We start from the raw sequence: 19,848 nt of genomic DNA on the forward strand, positions 1-19,848 counted from the left end.
GGAAAGTTGTCATTTCTGAGAACCTATTGACAACGTTAAGTGTGGACTTAGTATATTCATCACATCTAAATATTCAGTACATTGTCAGTAGAGATAATCTACTGTATCTATCAGCAACATTAAATTACTTGATGTACTCCATTTGATGTGTTGTTTCTTAGCTCTTCCTGTATTCATGCTGTCTCCTATATTTGTGTATAATCTGCCCTTCACCAAAGTAATGAAAGACTGTGTTGGAAGAGAGGAAATTAAAGGTTTCTGTTTTCTCTCTTAGAAAAATGAATTGAATCATCTTTATTTTTTTTTTCCTTTAAGGTATGTTACTGGCTGGTTTTATTGTTAGGAATGTTCCATTCATCAGTAAGCATGTTCAAATTAGTAACACATGGTCTTCAATTTTAAGAAATACTGCCCTTACCATTATCCTAGTACGAGCTGGGCTTGGACTCGATCCACAGGTAGATTTTCAATTATAACTGAGTAAAATTATTTCAAATATTAGAGGTTGGTAGAAAGAAAAAGAGACACAATTTTTGTTACTGTGTTCCAAGTGGAGTATATAAGAAAAACTAAGATAAAGAAAAAAGACTTTGCAGAAATATTGGCACTTTAATTTCTCTTTCTAGTCATCTTTATTACTGATATGAGGAAAACTCACTGTGCTAGAAGGTTCTTACTAGAGATAATCTCTAATTATTTGCATAGAGATAAATGTCCCTTATGCACCTGTATCATTGGAAGGGCTCTTCTATGGAAATTGTTTCAGTTAACAAAGAAAAAAGTTACCCTATAAAAGGCCTTTCTTTTTCTTTTTTAGAGATATTAAGAATGTCAATAATATTTTTATGATATTTTCTCCACAGAAGTATGTTCTTCATTCTAGTAGTCATAAATCTACTTGAGCTTTAATGTGGCTATTCATGAATATATCAGCTACTCAAATGTGGCAAAAGTATGGGTTAAATGGAAATATTGCAAGAGCATAAGTAATAATAGCCAGTGATAATTTATTATATTCTCTAGTAGAAAATTTGAAAGAGAATGAGAAAATTGAAAAGTTAAAATTTTAAATTTATTATGCAGTTTTTAAGTGATTTTCTTTTTTTGATATGTTGGTGTTTTCTATTTACAATCATTAAGTTAATCAAACAGCTCATCTGTAAAAATTAAATGATGGGGACAAAAACCAATGGGATACTATCATATTATTTATTAGGAATATTAAGGAAGGTAGAAATAGTTACTCAATCACAGAAAAATAGATCTTTTTAATAATTAAAATACAACAATATTTTATAAAATGTGAAATTGTTTGTAATCCAATCTGTGATGAAATGTAAAATAATAAAATGTATTAGAGTTTCAAGTCCAGTGGGATATTCTGACCAAATGAGATTTAGTGTAGTAAAAGCTTCTTACTCAAAAAAGACTCTGTATTTCAGTATTTGCTTACATAATTTTCTTGTTGGCCATGTGGCTATTTTTATATTTCAGGCTTTGAAGCATTTGAAAGGAGTTTGTTTAAGATTGTCTATGGGTCCATGCTTAGTGGAGGCATGTGCAGCTGCTTTTTTTTCCCACTTCATTATGGAATTTCCTTGGCATTGGGGATTTCTATTAGGGTAATTTTTTTCCATTTTTCCCTATGAAAATATTCAGTTAAGATTGCTTGGTTTGAAATTATTAAACTATTCAGAATATTGTATAGAAAAACTCTTTATTAAAATTATTTACAAAGTGGTGAAAAGCCTTGGAAATCAGTTGATCAAAAAGCAGAGCCATGTCCCAAATCTACCATATTCTTAAGAAATATTCATAGTCCCTAAATGTATAGTGCCAAAAAAATTTACATCATCAATTTATTCCTTCTCTTCTGTATTGTAATGTATCTGTATGCTTTAATCTATCTAATGATCTATTCCTCATATACTACATGTGGATACAAGTTAATATTTTATCGGTATATATGTATAAGAGAGACATTTGCTATAGATATAGATCCATAAATATAAACTCTCCCATTTTTAAAAAACAAGCAAAAACTCTTTAGATTCAGTGCCCCATCTATCTTTATCTACCATCTATTTCCTTTATGTCTAAATTATTCAAGATAAGTCTGTAATCACTGTCTTTACATCAAAATTCCTTTTCATTTTTCAATTTATTAACCTTTGCCTCCAGTTATCCATTTCAATAAATTTTATAGCAAAATTCACCCAAATCCAGTAGGTTTTTTAATTTAATTTTTATTATAAAATATCCAAATGCAGCCAGGTACAGTGGCTCATGCCTGTAATCTTAGCACTTTTGGAGGTCCAGGAGTGAAGTCTGCTTGAGCCCAGGAGTTTGAGACCAGCCTGGGCAACATAGCATTACTTTGTCTCTACAAAATATCAAAATATTAGCCAGGTGTGGTGGTGCTTGCCTGTAGTCCCAGCTACTCAGGAGGCTAAGGCAGAAGGTACACCTGAACTCAGGAAGTCGAGGCTGCAGTGAGCCATGATCATGCCACTGCACTCCAGCCTGGGTGACAGAGTGAGAACCTGATTCAAAAAAAAAAAGATACTCAAGCTAATGAATTTACAGACATGCAAATTAAAACAACAAAGAGATATCATTTTTTTCATTCACTAGATTGGAAAAAAATCACAAAATTCAATAATATCAAGGATTTGCAAGAACATCAGATAATCTCATATCCTGTTGGTGATAGGACAAATTAGCATGGACATGTTGAAGGCACTTTGGCAATATTCATGAAAACTAAAAATGCACATAACCTGGTAACTATTCTAGACAAACTCACATTTAAGCAAAATGGTCCAAATAAAATACTACAGTAAGTTCCCTACATACAAACGAGTTCTATTTTGAGAGCATATAAATCCAATTTGTTCATAAATCCAACAAACTTAGCCTAGGTACCCAACTAACACAATCAGCTATATAGTACTGTGTTGTAATAAATTTATATAGTATTAGCTATGACACCACTGCTTTTACACTTGCTTTTGGACATTCTGGGCTTGAAATAAAGATACTGTACTACTATACTCTATATAGTACTATACAGTAAAATACACAAAAGTACATTTGTAGAGCATGCACACATGTGACAATGTAGGCCAGACACGTGAACCAAGAACTTGCATGACTGGATATGCGAATGCCTGTTTGTGTCTTTGAAAGTTTGAAACTTGAAGATTTGTATGTAGGGAACTTAACTGTAATTTGTTTATACTGTAAATAAAATCTGGTCTTGTCATACAATGTAATCTTATGCCATTGAAAGGAATGAATGAATGAACTACATGTTTCAATATCAGTAAATAAATCTCAAGAATATTGTTGAGTGAAAAGAGAAAATTGCAAAGTGAAACATTTTTTGACATAATTAAGTAAAAATGCACAAAAATAATACATTTTTCCTATGGGTTTTTATTTTTTAGACATCCAGAATGTTATTTAGAGGTTTAGAATGATAACAGAAAAAAAATTTCCCAAGAGTTGTCACTTTGGGTGGGGATACGGGCACTAGGATTTGCAGACATGATCAAAGGGCACTTCACTTTTTTCTGTAAAGTTTTAATTTTAATTTTCAGAAGAAAAAAATGCATGTGTTTTCTTTTTTTTGAGTCGAGTCTCATTTGTAGCCCAGGCTGGAGTGCAGTGGCATGCTCATGGCTACCACTACTGCAGTCTCTACTGTGTTATCCTTTTGGTTTTCCTCATCTGTGACTGGCCTTTCATACCATTTGTCCCCTTTATTATTATTTTCCTCTTTCTTATTAACAGTATCTGTTACATGTATCTGTTATATATTGCAAATATCTTATCCCAGTAGATATTTAACTTTGTGAATTTTTTTCTTATTTGTTTTTTGAGTCGGAGTCTCACTCTGTCACCCGGGCTGGAATGAAGAGGCACAATCATGGCCACTGCATCCTCTACCTGCTGGTCTCAGGCGATCCTTCTGCCTCAGCCTTCCAAGTTCTGGGACTACAGGCATGCACCACCAAGTTTGGCTAATTTATTTACTTACTGTAGAGACGAGCTAACACAAAGTTGCCCAAACCGGTCACGAACTCTTGAGCTCAGGCAATCCTCTTGCCTTGACCTCCCAAAGTACTGGGATTGCAGGCATGAGACACCACACCCAGCCTATGGCTAATTTGTTTTTCAATCTGAAAAGGGTATTTTTATCATTTCCAACAGATAGAAGGGCCAATACATGAAACCATTCATTTGACCTTGAAAATAAAAATGAAAAAAAGAAAGCAGAATATAGCTGCTTTTGAAGACTACTAAAGTATTTTTAGATTTTAATATGATTTGAATTTATCAAAATTTATTAAAATTCAATTAATGCCTTTTATGCTCATTCAAAAGATCCTATTTTCCCCATGGTCACAAATATATTCTTCAGTGTTTTATTCTTATTACTTCTACTTTTAAGTTCAGCTTTTTAAGTTTAGGTCTTAAGGCCTGGTATAGTGACTCATGCCTTCCCAGCAATTAGTGAAGCCAAGGAAGGAGGATCGCTTGAGCCCAGGAGTTCAAGACCAGCCTGTAAAACAGAGTAAACCCTCGTTTCTACAAAAAAATCAAAAATTTAACCGGTCTTGGTGGCACATGCCTGTATTCCTAGCTACTTGGGAGGCTGAGGCAGAAGGATATCTGAGCCCAGGAGGACGAGGCTGCAGTTAGCTGTGATAATGCCATTGCACTCCAGCTGGGTGACAGAGTGAGATTCTGACTCAAAAATAAAATAAAATAAAATAAAATTTAGGTCTCATAAATAGCCAGAAATTATGTAAGGATCTAGCTATGTTCTTTTCCACTAGGTTGTTCTCATTTATAAAACATTTCTTTCTTTCCCCAATAATTTGAATTGTCAGCTTTATCATTTAATAAATCCCATAGATTTTGTCTATTTATATGTCACTGTAATGCAGTTTTAACTATTTTACCTTTATGAAAACAATGTCTTCTTTATATAAGTAGACTTGGTCTTTCCTTCTAAGCTCTTATCCTTCCAAATTAATTTTACAATCAGTCAAGTTCAGTGAAAAATCCTGAGAGCATTTAACTGGTATAGCACTGACTAATTCAGAGGAGAGGTGACATCTTTATAATAGTTATTGTTTGTTTGTTTGTTTGTTTGTTTATTGAATTGGAGTCTTACTCTGTCGCTATGGCTAGAGTGCAGTAGCACACTCAGGGCCACCATGACCTGCTGGGCTCTGGTGATCCATCTGCCTCAGCCTTCCAAATAGCTGGAACTACAGGTGCATGCCACCACACCTGGCTAATTTTTTGATTCGTTGTAGAGGACTCGCCAAGTTGCCCAGACTGGTCTTGAACCCCTGGACTCAGGCAATCCTCTCACCTTGGCCTCCCAAAGTGCTGGGATTACAGGCTTGAGCCACCACATCAGTCATTCAGGTGTGTGTGTGTGTGTGTGTGTGTGTGTGTGTGTGTGTGTGTGTAGAGGCCTTGCAAATATTTAATTACACTCATGCTTAGATATTTGATCATTTTAATGCTATTATAAATAGTACCTTTAGCCATGCATGGTGGCACACACTTGTTATTCCAGCCCTTTGGGAGGTGGAGGCAAGAGGATTGCCTGAGCCCAGGGGTTTGAGACTAGTCTGGGCAACTTGACGAGACCTCGTCTCTACAATAAATAAAAATGAATAGGCAGGTGTCACACCGGCTTGTATTTCCAGCTATTTGAAAGGCTGAGGTGAAGAACTGCCTGAGCCCAGAAGGTCGAGGCAGCAGTAGCCATGATTGTGCAATGGCACTCCAGCCTGGTGATAGAGTGAGACTCCGACTCAAACAAATAAATACATAAATAAAGCCTTTAATTTCTTATTTTCTTATTATTTGTTGCTGGTATTTAAAATATGATTTATTAATTTTTAATCTTGCTTTTGTTTTCAGTTCTATATTCATTTACTAATTCAAAAAATTTATCTTTAAATTGCTTTGGACTTTCCCCATGTACAACCATATGACGTATGGATAATAACACCTTTACTGCTTCCTTTCCAATATGCATACAATTTATTTTTCTTTCCTTCTGGCACCAAACTTTCTATACAATGTTGATTGGAAGTGGTGATAGCAGGCATCTTTGATAGTCTTGGCAATAGCAGTTTTTGTGTTTTGATCCTATATTTGTCATAAGTTTTTTGTAACTACCTTTATTGGATTAATGAAATTAATCTAATAAAGATTAATAAACTTAAGAGAGGTTCTGTATTAAAGCAGGTCCATCAAATCCATTCACTATAGATCATGTTGGTTTAATCTTTTTTATTTTTTAAATAGTATATATTCATGTGAATTTTATTCTTTTTTTTACTTTTCCTAACTTTTATTAGATGAACAGAATTTTCTTCATTCCACTTTTCTTTATTTTAATATTTAGATGCTCATTCTCCTAGTGATTACCCAAAATTTTAGGAAATGCATGCCTAAATTTAAAGCATGTTTCACTTTCCTTCACTCATCTGTTCCCCTCAGATTAATATAATCTGAAATTTTAATCAAGAATATTTTAAAGATTTTTTTTACCATTAACACTTCTCTAAATTTAGCAATAAGTTTTGCTACTCATTATTGCTTCTTATAATGATAATCAAACTAATTATAATAGCAAATATTTATACCATTTGCCAAGGTATTTGATAAAGTACTTGCTAATCACTTCCTTTTTTTTTTTGAGTTGGAGTCTCACTCTGTTGCCCAGGCTGGAGTGCAGTGGCATGCTCATGGCCACCGCAGCCATAACCTGCTGGGCTCAGGCAATCCTTCTGCCTCAGCCTTCCATGTAGCTGGAACTACATGCACATGCCACCTTTTCCAGCTAATTGAAAATAACTTTTGTATTCCTCACAAGAGCCCTCTAAAATAGATAGTATTATTATTCCCGTTTTGCATATAAATAGAGACAAAGAGATATTACATGGTTTTCTTAAGGTCAGACAACTAACAAGTGGTAAAATTAAGATATGAATTCAGAACTCTGGGCATGGTCTAGAGCCTGTATTTTTTGTTAAGTTATTTTATTTTAGATTCGAGAGGTACATGTGCAGGTTTGTTACATAGGCGTATTGCATGATGGTGAGGTTTGGGCTTCTATTCAGCCCATCACCTAGATGATGAGCCAATGGGTAGTTTTTCAACCCTTACACCTTCTTCCCTCCTTACTAGCTTTATGAGTCCCCAGTGTCATTGTTCTTATCCTTATGCCCATGCGTATTCCCAATTATTAGAACATGTGGTATTCAGTTTTCTGTTTCTGTGATAATTTACTTAAAATGATGGTGTCCAGCTACATCTATGTTGCTGCAAAGGATATGATACTGTTCTTCTTTATGGTTGTGTAGTATTCCATGGTGTAGCACATTTTCTTTCTTTTTTCTATTTTTCTTTTTTTTTTTTAATTGAAGTCTCACTCCATCACCCAGGCTGGAGTACAGTGGCACGCTCATGGCCACCTCATCGTCGACCTGCTGGGCTCAGGCAATCCTTCTGCCTCAACCTTCTAAGTAGCCGGAACTTCAGGCACATGCTATCATACCCAGCTAATTTTTTTTATTTTTTATTGTAGAGACGAAGTCTCACCAAGTTGCCCAGAGTGTTCTGAGCTCTGGCAATCTGCTTACCTCAGCCTCCCAAAGTGCTGGGATTACAGGCTTGAGCCACCACACCTGGCCCATTTTCTTTATCCAGTCCATCATTGATGGGCACCTAGGTTGGTTCCATGTTTTTGCTATTGTGGATAGTGCTGTCATAAACTTGTGAATACAGGTGTCTTTTTGGTAGAGTGATTTATACTCCTTTTGGAATACACCCAGCAGTGGGATTGCTGGGTAAAATGGTAAATCTATTTTCGGTTATTTGAGAAATCTCCAAATTGCTTTCCACAGAGACTGAACTAGCTTACATTCTCACTAACAGTGAATGAGTGATCTCTTTTCTCTGCAACCTTGCCAATGTGTGTTGTTTTTGACTTGTTAATAATAGCCATTCTGACTAGTGTGAGATGGTATCTCATTGTAGTTTTGATTTGCATTTCTCTGATGATTCATGATATTGAGCACTTTTTCATATGTTTGTTGGACCCTTTATATCTTCCTTTGAGAGGTGTCTGTGTCCTTTGCCCACTTTTTAGTGGGATTGTTTTTCTCCTGTCAATTTGTTTGAGTTTGTTATAGGTTCTGGACATTAGTCATTTGTCAGATGCATTGTTTACAAATATTTTCTCCCATTCTGTAGGTTGTCTGTTTACTCTAATGAAAATTTCTTTTGCTATGCAGAAACTCTTTAGTTTAATTAATTAAAGTTTGAAAAGAAGTCTCAGACAGGCCTTGTCAATTTTAGTTTTTGCTGCATTTGTTTTTGGAGTCTTGGTCATGAATTTATTGCCTATGGTGAGAGGGAGGAGTCTAACCTAATTCTGCATGTGGTTAACCAGTCTTCCTAAGCACCATTTGTTAAGTAGGGTGTCCTTTCCCCAGTGTTTGTTTTTGTCAACTTTGTCAAGGAGCAGATAGTGGTAAGGCAGCAGTTTTGCTTTTGGGGTCTCTGTTCCATTGTTCTGTGTCTCTATTTTTGTACCAGTTCTGTGATGTTTTGATTACTATACCCTTATAGTAAAGTCCAGCAGTGTGATGCCTCCACCTTGCTCTTTTCTTTTCTTTTCTTTTCTTTTTTTCTTTGAGTTGGAGTCTCACTCTGTCCCCAGGTTGGAGTGCAGTGGCACTCTCATGGCCACTGCAGCCTCGACCTGCTGGACTCAGGTGACCCTTCCGCCTCAGCTTTTCAAATAGCTACCACATCCAACTAATTTTTGATTTATTGTAGATGAGCTCTCGCCAAGTTGCCCGGGCTGTTCTTGAACTCATGGACTCAGGTAATCCCCTCAATTTAGCCTCCCAAAGTGCTGGGATTACAGGCTTTTTGCTTTGGCTATTTGGTAAAGGCTTTATCCTTCAAGGCTATACTGCACTGCCTGTATTTTCTTTTGGCTCTCCTTTCTTTTATTCTCAATTTTCCTCCTAATGAATTGATCTTCTAGTTATTTTAATACTGATTAATGGATGGTAAATTTTGTTCCTGAATGGATGAAAACGGCTTTTGTAAGGCTCAGTATTGAATTGCAGGTTCAAAATTATTATTATTATTATTATCATTATTATTGTTATTATTATTATTTTGAGTTGGAGTCTCACTCTCTCGCCCAAGCTGGAGTGCAGTAGCACACTCCCAGCCACCACGGTCTCAACCTACTGGGCTCCAGCGATCCTTCCGCCTCAGCCTTCCAAGTAGCCGGAACGACAGGCACACACTACCACGCCCAGCTAGTTTTTTTTGTTTGTTTTTTTTTTTAATTGTAGAGACGAAGTCTCACCAAGTTGCCCGGCGAGTCTCAAACCCGCAGGCTCAGGCAATTCACTCACCTCGGCCTCCCAAAGTGCTGGGATTATAGGCTGAGCCACTGATCCCGGCCTAAAATTATTTTACTTCAATACTTTGAAACTATTGCTGTTATCTCTTTGCATTAATTTTGCCCTTGATAAATCTGTTATCAATGTAATTTTTAATTCATGTTTTAGGTCATCTATTTCTTTCTCTTTGGAAGTTTGACTTTCTGAATTTTTTTGATCAAGTGTTTCTTGGTAAACGATATGTGTTCTTTGAACAGCAACATTACTATCACCTAAAGCACATTGAAAACGCAGAATCTTGGGCCTCACTCCAGACCTTTTGAATCAAAATCTGCAGTTTAACAAGATCCTTATGTGATTTGTTTGCACATTAAAGTTTGAAAAGAAGTCTCAGACAGGCCTTCTTTCTTAGTGAAAATTTTTAATTAGAATAGTAGACAGAATGATATAATGAATACCCAAATTCTCTTAGCTCAGACTTAATGCTCCTAAAGAATCTTATAGTATATCACAGACATCGTGATATTTCTCCCTGTATTCTTCAATATGCATCTTTAAAAGGTAGGACATTTTTCTAGCTAAATTAACAAAAATTCCTTAATAAAGTTAGGTGGGTCTTTTTATAACTTGTTCTGATCAATATTTGGAGGGATCTTTCAGTCAGAAGATTGTTATTGCTATTTTTTTCCTGCTATTGAATATATTTTTTAGTATATTTTCTCCTTCTCAATTCTCTTTTATTATGTCCTCTTTTCCTTTTCCCATGCCTATTAAATTTTTCTTTACACTTTTCTTTTTTATTTAATTTCTTTGAATTGGGATCTCACTGTGTTGCCCAGGCTGAAGTGCAGTAGCACTATCACAGCTCACCACATCCTTGACCTCCTGGGCTTAGGCAGTCCTCCTGCCTCAGCCTCCTGAGTAGCTGGGACTACAGGCATGTGCCACCATGCCTGGTTAACTTTTTGTAGTGACAAGGCCTTGCGATGTTGCCTCAGCTGGTCTCAAACTCCTGGGCTCAAGCAGTCCTTCTGCCTCAGGCTTCCAAAGTACTGGGATTACAGATATGAGCCCCCCATTCTCAGCTTAGATTTTCTTTATGCTTTTTATTTGCTTTTCTTTTGTAGTACATACTGGGAATTGTTTCTGCTCAATTCTCCAGCTTACTAACTCATTCTTCAACAATGCCCATATCACCAATTAATTGCTAAATTTCTAAGAACTAATGGCTAAAATTTTATGGATAGATGCAGTATTTTCATGATTCTGAGGATTATCTATAGTTATTCTAAGGTCATGTTTGTTTGCTCTCTTTTTGGTATTTCTCTTTCCTCAGATGTAAATTTTTCCATTTAATGAACATCGTCCTTCAGTTCAAAGTGTTAACTTTCCCCAAATATTTGGTAATACTTTAACAGATGTTTGTGTTTTTGTAGTTGAGACTTCCTAATAACTTGTGATTGCTATCTGCAATTGCCTTCTTGCAGAGAATAGGCCTGTCTTGCTACTAAAGGAGGAAACTTAGGTTCCCTAGAAGCAAAAGTTGACATTAGGAATTCTTAATGTCAGTTATTTGTTGAGGCTCTCACTAGAAACTTCTGAGTAAAGGAAGCCAAATAGACCTGAGGAAAAAGCCAATGGTTCCCAAACTTTGCTACACATTAAAATCCTATGGTGAGCTTCTGAAAGTCCCAGCATTCAGAGGTGTGACATCAGCAGGATGGCAGAAAAAGAAAGCCCGAGGCTCTTCTTAACTCTTGGAGATACCAACTTAACAATGATATAAAGACAGTGTTGCCCTTGTGAGAACTCCAGAAACTGCTTGAGAGAATACAGCACCTCAGACAAGCACAGAGCCAAGAAGAATTTCATTGGAGCAAGTAGAAAAATCCAAATTCACTTAACTGCCATAGCTCATTTGCTTCCCGGCACAGCTCAGAGAAATTGGGAGAATACTGTCAACTTCCAGTTTATCCTTAGGAGGGAAAGAAAAAGGTGAAACATAAAAACCTATGTTCTGGCTTTTTTGAAGGACATCCAGCAGACTTGTTCCTATCTCACTGACTAGGAGCACTAATGGAAAAGGAAATAACACATTTTGGATGTCTGGGGACTGAGAACAATAGTTACTATAGCAGGTTACTATAGCATCAGAAAGATTGCAGTACCACAGAGAGACACCAGGAGAACTCCTGAGTAGAAAAAGATGAACCTTTTCAGCTAAAGGAAACACACAAGACCAGAGAAGATGCATTCCCAGAAAAGTTTGAGAGGCTGCCAGAATTTCTAACTAGGCTGATTGGCAAAAATCTTCTCCACAAAGACAGTCATAAAGACTGGGAGAGGTAGCTGTTTTTCAAAATGCTCAGAAATCAAAAAAGATAAGGCATACAGAGTAAAAGGGATTTATGGCTCGATCGAAGAAACAAATCTTCAGAGACTAAACCCAAAACAAATGGAAATGTATTAATTATTAAACAAGGAATTAGAAATAATCATCATAATGGTACTCAGTGAGCTAAAAGAGAACACACAAGACAAACAACATCAGGAGAAGGATGCATGAAAAAAGTGAATATCAAAAAAGAGGTAGAAACTATTAAAAAATAAATTATACAGAGACTCAAGTTGAAGAAAACAATAACTGAATTAAAAAATTCACTAGATGAGAACAACAGCAGGTTGTATCTAACAGAAGAAAGAATCAGTGAACTTCAAGACTGGTCATTTGAAATTATCAAACCAGAAAGGAAAAAATAAGGAAGAAAAGTGAAGAGAGCTTAAGGGACGTCATAAAAACATACTACAAAGGTGCAATAATCAAAATTATGATACTGGCATAGAGACAAATATATAGACCCAAGTGAATGGAATAGAGATCTCAGAAATAAATCCTCACATGTATGGAGAAATTATCTTTGACAAAAGTGCCATGACCATACAACAAAAAACAATAATCTCGTCTACAAACAGTAGTGAGAATACATGCAAAAGAATGAAGATGGGGGAAAACTTCATGACTTCGACTTTGGCAATATGACACCAAAGGCAAAGACACAAATATAGACAAATTAGACTACATCAATTTTTAAAATGTCTGCACAGCAAAAGAAACAAACAGAGTGAAAAGGCAACCCTTGGAATGGGAGAAAAAATTTGCAAAATATCTGATGAGAAGTTAATATCTAGAATATATAAAGAACCACAACTCAATAACAAACAAACAAACAAACAAAAAACCTACAAACACTTCAAACAAAAATCAGGCAAAAGACTTGAATAGACATTTCTGCAAAGAAAATATACAAATGACCAAGATGCACATCTATAATCATTACGGAAATGCAGATCTAAGCCACAATGAGATAACAACACAGGCCCATTAGAATGACCACTATCTAAAAACTAAAATAACAAGTGTTGGTGAGGATGTGGAGAAATTGGAACTTTTGGACACTGCTGGTGGGAATGCAAAATAGAGCAGACACTATGGAAAACACTTTGGAGGTTTCTCAAAAATTAAAGTTGAATTACTATGTAATCCAGCAATTCTATTTCTGGGTATATATCCAAAAGAATTGAGAGCTGGATCTTGAAGAGATATTTATACACGTATGTTTGTTGCAGTATTATTCACATAGCCCAGGGGTAGAAGAGGTCCAGATGTCCATCAGCAATGGAATGGATAAAGATAATGTAGTATAGATATACAAGAGAACATTATTTAGCTGCAAAAAAAGAAGAAACCCTGTTGCATGCTACAGTATGAATGAAGCTTAAGGACATTACGCTGATTGAAATAAGCCAGTCACAGCAGCACAAATACTATATAATTTGACTTCTATAAAGTATCTAAAGTAGTCAAATTCATAGAAACAAAGTAGAAAAATGGTTGCCAGGGACTAGGGGGAGGCAGACAAAGGGAATAGTTGTTCTATGGATATAGTACTTCAGTTTTACAAAATGAAAACATTCTAGAGATCTGTTACACAACAATGAGTATAGTTAACACTACTAAGCTGTACACTTAAAATGCTTAGAAGGCTAAATTTTATATTACATATTTTTACCAGTTTTTTTTTTAAGACTTAAAAAAAAAATCCTACACTCAAGTCACACTTCACACCAATTAGATCAGAATGTCTCAGAATGGGAATCAGGCACTAGTATTTTTTAAAGATTCCCAAGCACATGGTGGTACGCAACCTCTGAGATCACTTCCAGTGATCCCCACTTTCTGATATTTACATCTTTGTGTAATAATCTCTTGTCAAGTGTAAGCGAGACTTAATTGACTTGCTTCTGATGAATAGAATACAGCAGAGGTGATGGGATCTCACTTCCAAGATTAGGTTATAAGAAGAATGGCTTTCCTTCTTGCATGTTCTCTCTCATTCTGTTTGATCACTTGTCCCTGGGAAAGCCAGCTGTGGAGAAGCCCCCATAGGAAAAAAAAAAAAACAAAAAACCTGAAGCCTGACAACAGCTGTGTGAATAAACTTGGAAGCATATTTTTCTCTCACCCATTTCATGAGAGATTTTATGTCAGATGCATAAAGCTAAGCTATACTCAGATTCCTGGTCCATAGAAGTTATGAGATAACAAATATTTGTTGTTTTAAATGCTACATTTGGAAATGATTTGTTAAGCAAAATGGGGGAAATCATACACCAGATTATACCAATTGCAGCAAAGTTCAGGAACAATGAACCTAGGCAAATATGTACTTTTGGAGAACTTTAAAATCTGTTCTTGAGTGTGCAGGAGAATCTGGAGCATAAACTGCATCATAAAGGTTGTACAACCAGAGGCAAATGGACTAAACGATTAGACACATCAGTCAGTGGCGGCAGAAGCTGTCCAGAGGGAGGGTGGAGGAAGGCAAAACCTTTCTAGCATCCCCAGGTAGGTGCTTGTCAACAGGATAAGGCTCTTTAATACCTGTGGATGTTGGTAGTTAGCTAAAAAGCAGCAGCTGGGAGATATGTGCACCAGCCTGGTAATAGGTTCTGATGGGGACAACAAGAGCATCTTTTCACAAGATATACTTTAGCCTTTATAAAGGTAATGTAAAAGAGATGAGGCAAAGTTCTGGATGAGATATGCTAACAGAAGGAATTCTGAGCAGGAGTTTCCCCATTCTTCATGGGTGTCATCAACTACCCCAGAAATTTTCTCATATGCCTTTGTAACTCAGGTGCCCACATTTATTGTTCCTTCATTTGGGAAGACATCTCTGTTCCTTACTGACTTAGTCAAGAGCTAGGATTTGTCTGACCATTCTTACAGTGGTACTCCAAATAGTCAATCCAGAAGTCTCTCCTGCTCCCAGCACTGCCATTCCTGGACTTGGAGCACCTTTAGAAGTACTCCATATCTTTTTGTAGCAATCTTTACTTACACATGTTGGCTTATGCTTTCCTTTTTCAACTCTGAACTGTTTGTGTCTTACCTTCCTGAGATACACATAATTTCTTGTCCGTTGAGGATTCCACTTTTGTTTTCTAGTTAAGTTACGGATTTTCCTGTTACTTTTTTTTTTTTTTTTTAGAGTTAGAGTTTCACTCTGTTGCCCAGACTGGAGTGCAGTGGCCGCTCCGGCCACTGCAGCCTCAACCTGCTGGGCTCCGGTGATCCTTCTGCCTCAGCCTTCCAAGTGGCCAGAATTACAGTCATGCGCTACCACACCTGACTGATTTTTTGATTTATTGTAGAGATGAGGTCTCGCTGCCCAGGCGGGTCTCGAACCCGCCGGCTCAGGCAATCCACTCACCTCAGCCTCCCAAAGGTGCGGGATTACAGGCTGAGCCACCAAGCCCAGCCTCCTGTTACTTTTGCGTCTTCATTTCAAAGGTTTAGGGATAGAAAGAGAAGCTGCAATCTCTGCTTAGTTCAACATTTTGAACCACAGTCTGTACAATTTTGACCAGAACTAAAGAATGCATGAGAAGTTTATCACCGTTAAATGGTATTCACTCAAATTTGAAAGTTATAAACATTTACATATCTGTTGTCAAAGATATAATAAATGCTATTTTATTAAAAGGCTATTTTGAAATTGGTTTTCAAAGTCTTTTTTTCAGTTTTGTATTAGGTGCTGTTTCTCCTGCTGTTGTTGTCCCTTCCATGCTGCTTCTGCAAGAAGCTGGATATGGTGTTGAGAAAGGCATTCCAACCTTACTAGTAGCTGCTAGCAGCTTGGATGATATCCTGGCTATCACTGGATTCAATACATGCTTGAATATAGTCTTCTCCTCAGGTAAAAAAGAAAATACAACCACCACCAGATTATTCATGACATTTTTGTTAGTTCTTCAATCAGGGTTTCTGGCTTTACTTTTTCATTTATTAATTAAGACTTTTCAATTTAATATATTTTTATTCTTTATAGAAAGCTCATTCTAGACCAGGGAATAAATTTCAATACCTTGAGAAACCACCACTTAACACAAATGATTTCATTTTAATAACCCCATGCTTTAATTATTTGTTAAACCATATTGTTACTATATACCTGCTTACATGACTTGGGAATTTTATCAGTTTTCATTAGAATATTTAAAGCAGTGGTATTATTAGTGCTACTAATATTTTAATAGGTATTTTTGAAATGTACCTTTTTTACCTTCCTAATAACTCTATTAAAAGATAATTGAAATACTTAGAGCTGGGACAGAAATGTACCTTTTTGGTAGTGTTGGGACAAATTACTATACCAGGTAATTCCTGGTTTTAAATGTCACTGCAGAAATGTTTCTAATACTTTAATTATCTGCAGTGTTTGCAATTTAGTCTTTTGTATCATTGAAGCACCTAAGTATTTTTTTAGTTGAAAAGTAATATAGTTTCTCTTAAAATCAGAAAATATAAATAAATAGGAAAAAAAGGGAAATGATAAATATAAAATCTGCAATAGTCACACCCAGAAGAAAAGAATCGTTTCTTTCTGAACTCTGATGTAAATCACCCACTCTTCTCCCTTCTCCTTTAATTTTTTTCCGCAATGTTCCCTTGTTTTCAATGTGCACTTCTTTCACCTTGGTTACATTTATTTCTCCTTTATTCTTTTTGTTGCTATTGAAAGTGGGATTGTTTCCTTAATTTTCTTTTCTGATTTTTCACTGTTAGTGTATGAAAAACAACAGATTTTTCCATGTTGATTTGGTATCCTGCAACTCTGTTTATTCTAACAGTTTCTAGTGGCAATATTAGGGTTTTCTACATATAAGATCATGCCATCTGTGAAGAGAGATCATTTAACTTTCTTCTTCCAATTTAGATATCTTTTACTTCTTTTTCTTATCTAGTTTCTCTGGCTAGGAATTCCAATACCATGAGAATAGAAGTAGAGAGAGTGGGCAACCTTGCCTTTTTTTTTTGAGTTGGAGTCTCACTGTCACCCAGACTGGTGTGCAGTGGCACACTCCCAGCCACCGCAGCCTCGACCTGCTGGGCTCTGGTGATTCTTACACCTCAGCCTTCCGAGTAGCCAGAACTACAGGCACACACTACCACGCCTGGCTAGTTTTTTGATTTATTGTAGAGATGAGGGCTCGCCACGTTGCCCAGGCGGGTCTCAAACTGGTGGACCCAGCCAATCCACTCACCTTGGCCTCCCGAAGTGCTGGGATTACAGGCTGAGCCACTGAGCCCCGCCACCTTATTCCTGATCTTAGAAAAAAACTTTTAGTTTTTCACCACTAAGTATGATGTTGGCTGTGGGAATTTTCATATATAGCCTTTATCGTGTGGAGGTAATTTGCTTCTGTTCCTGGTTTGCTGAGTGTTTTTATCATGAAAGGGTACTAGATTTGTCAAATGCTGTTTCTGTCCATTTTATTAATGTGATGCATTTCATTGAGTGATTTCTGCATGTTGAACCCATATAAAAATCAATTTGTATTCCCTTTGCATCTCAGGAATAAATTTTACTTTGGTTGTGGTATATAATACTATTCGTGTGCATGAATATAATACTATTCATGTGTTGAATTATTTGCTAGTATTGCATTAAGGATTTTGCTTATTTATCAGTGATACTGGTATGTTGTTTTCTTATAGTGTCTTTGTCTGGCTTTGATACAGGGTAATGCTTGCATCATAAAATGAGTTTGAAAATGTGACTTTCTCTTTCATTTTTTAGAAGAGTTGGAGAATAATTGATGTTAATTCTTTAAATATTTGGTAGAATTCTATAGTGAAGCCATCTGGTCCTGGGCTCTTCTTTTTTAGGAGGCTTTTGATTCCTGATTCAGTTAATAGTTATAGGTCTATACAGATTTTTTGTTTCATGATTCAGTCTTAGTGGGTTTCTGTTATTAGAAATTTGTTAATTTATCCTAGGTTATTCAATTTGTCAGTGTAATTATTCATACTAAACTCCTAAAATCCTTTTTTATTTTCTGTAGCATCAGTTGTAATATCTCCTCTTTCATATCTGAAAGAAGTTGAATATTTATTTTTTCCTTAGGTAGTCTGGCTAAGGGTTTGTCAATTTTGTTGAACTTTCAAACAACTACTGCTTTTACTGGCTTTTTTCTAATCTCTCTTTTAGTTCTGCTTCAGCCTTTATGATGTCCTTGTTTCTGCTAACATTGGGTTAAGTTTATTCTTCTTCTCTAGTTCCTTGAGATGTAAACGTAGGTTGTTGATTTGACATCTTTCTTCTTTTTTAATGTAGATATTTACTGTTATAAACTTCCCTCTTTATATTGCTTTCACTGTATCTCATAAGTTTTAGTCTGTTATGTTTCCATTTTTATTTGTCTCAAGATATTTTCTAATTTCCCTTGTGATCTCTTCTTTGACACAGTATTGGTCAAGATTCTCCAGAGGGACAGAACCAATCAGAGATATATATATACAAATTTATTAGAAGGAATTGGCTCACATAATTGCAAAGGTGATGTCCTGGCTATCTACAAGCTGGAGAATGAGAGACGCATGTAGTAGAGCTGCCAGGGAAGCTAGTGACATAGCTGAGTCCAGCTGAAAGTCTCAAAATCAGGGAAGCTGATGGTGTAAGCTCCAGTCTGAGGCTGAAGGCCTAGGAGGCCCTGAGAGGCAGCTGCTGTAAGTCCCAGTGTCCAAAGGTCAAAGAACCTGGAGTCTGTTGTTCAAAGAAAGAAGAAAAAAAGGCCTACCCCTCCAGAAGGGAGAGAAAGCTCACCAAATAGAAATCCAAGCAAGCTGAGTGTCCCTCTTCTTCAGCCTTCTTTTTTCTAGCCATGCCCACAACCAACTGGATGGTGCCTGCTTACATTAAGGGCAAGTCTTCCTCTTTCAATCCACTGACCCTCGTGTCAATCTCCTCTGGCACACCACCTTTATAAATATAGCCAGAAACACGCTTCACCAACCCTCTAGGTATCCCTCATTCCAGTCAAATTGACACCTAATATTAACCATTACAGACCCATTGGTTGTTTAAGAGTGTATTATTTTAATTTCCATATATTTATTGTTTTTCCTGTTTCCTTCTGTAGATTTCTAGTTTCATTTCATTCTGGTCAGAAAAGATACTTGGTATGAGTTCAGTCTTATTAATTTGTTAAGACTTGCTTTGTGGCCTAGCATGTCATCTTTCCTGGAGAAAGTTTTTATGCACTTAAAATGAATGTGTGTTTTGCTATTATTGGGTGAAGTGTTCTATATATGTCAGTTAGGTCTAATTGTTCTATAAAATCAAGTCATTGGTTTTCTAAGTGATCTTCTGTTAGGTTGTTCTATTATTGAATGTGGGGGGGGTTGAAGTTTTCAAGTATTATGGTGTTACAGTCTGTGTCTCCCTTCACTTCTATCAATGTTTGCTTTGAATGTTTAGGTGCTCTTCTGTTAGGTGCATGTATTTTTTTTTTTTTTGAATTGGCTTCTCACTCTGTCACCCAGACTGGAGTGCAGTGGCCGCTCCCGGCCACCGCAGCCTCGCCTACTGGGCTCCAGGGATATTACCGCTTCAGCCTTCCAAGTAGCTGGAATTACAGGCATGCACCACCATGCCCGGCTGATTTTTTGATTAATTGTAGAGATGAGGTCTCGCAGCCCAGGCGGGTCTCGAACCCGCGGGCTCAGGCAATTCACTCACCTCAGCCTCCCAAAGGCACGGGATTACAGGCTGAGCCACCGAGAGGTGCATGTATTTTTATAATTGTTATATCTGCCTTGTCAATGGCTCTTTTGTCACAATGTCCTTGTCTCTTGTGACAGTATTTGACTTACAGGCTATTTTGTCTAAGTATGGTCATCCTTGCTCTCTTTTAGTTTTACCCTTCGCATGAAATACCTTTTTCCATTCTTTCACTTTCAGCCCTTGTGTTTTCAGACCTAAAGTGAGTCACAAACAGCATATATTTGGATTTTACTTTTTATCGATTTAGTGAATCT

General features: G+C 36.5%; 1 protein-coding gene across 2 annotated transcripts in view; it reads left to right on the plus strand.

Moving 5' to 3' along the window:
- Nucleotides 1-19,848, plus strand: part of SLC9B1 (solute carrier family 9 member B1) — an 80,189-nt gene that overhangs the window by 47,376 nt on the left and 12,965 nt on the right. For both annotated transcript variants that reach the window (XM_008059592.1, XM_008059593.1), the window contains exons 5-7: nucleotides 316-458; nucleotides 1,495-1,622; nucleotides 15,549-15,724. In XM_008059592.1, the coding sequence (XP_008057783.1) occupies nucleotides 316-458; nucleotides 1,495-1,622; nucleotides 15,549-15,724 (447 nt within the window). The remainder of the gene's footprint in view (nucleotides 1-315; nucleotides 459-1,494; nucleotides 1,623-15,548; nucleotides 15,725-19,848) is intronic.

This window comes from Carlito syrichta, unplaced genomic scaffold (assembly GCF_000164805.1).
Source record: "Carlito syrichta isolate Samal-C Ts95f unplaced genomic scaffold, Tarsius_syrichta-2.0.1 Scaffold304275, whole genome shotgun sequence".
NCBI classification, from domain to species: domain Eukaryota; kingdom Metazoa; phylum Chordata; class Mammalia; order Primates; family Tarsiidae; genus Carlito; species Carlito syrichta.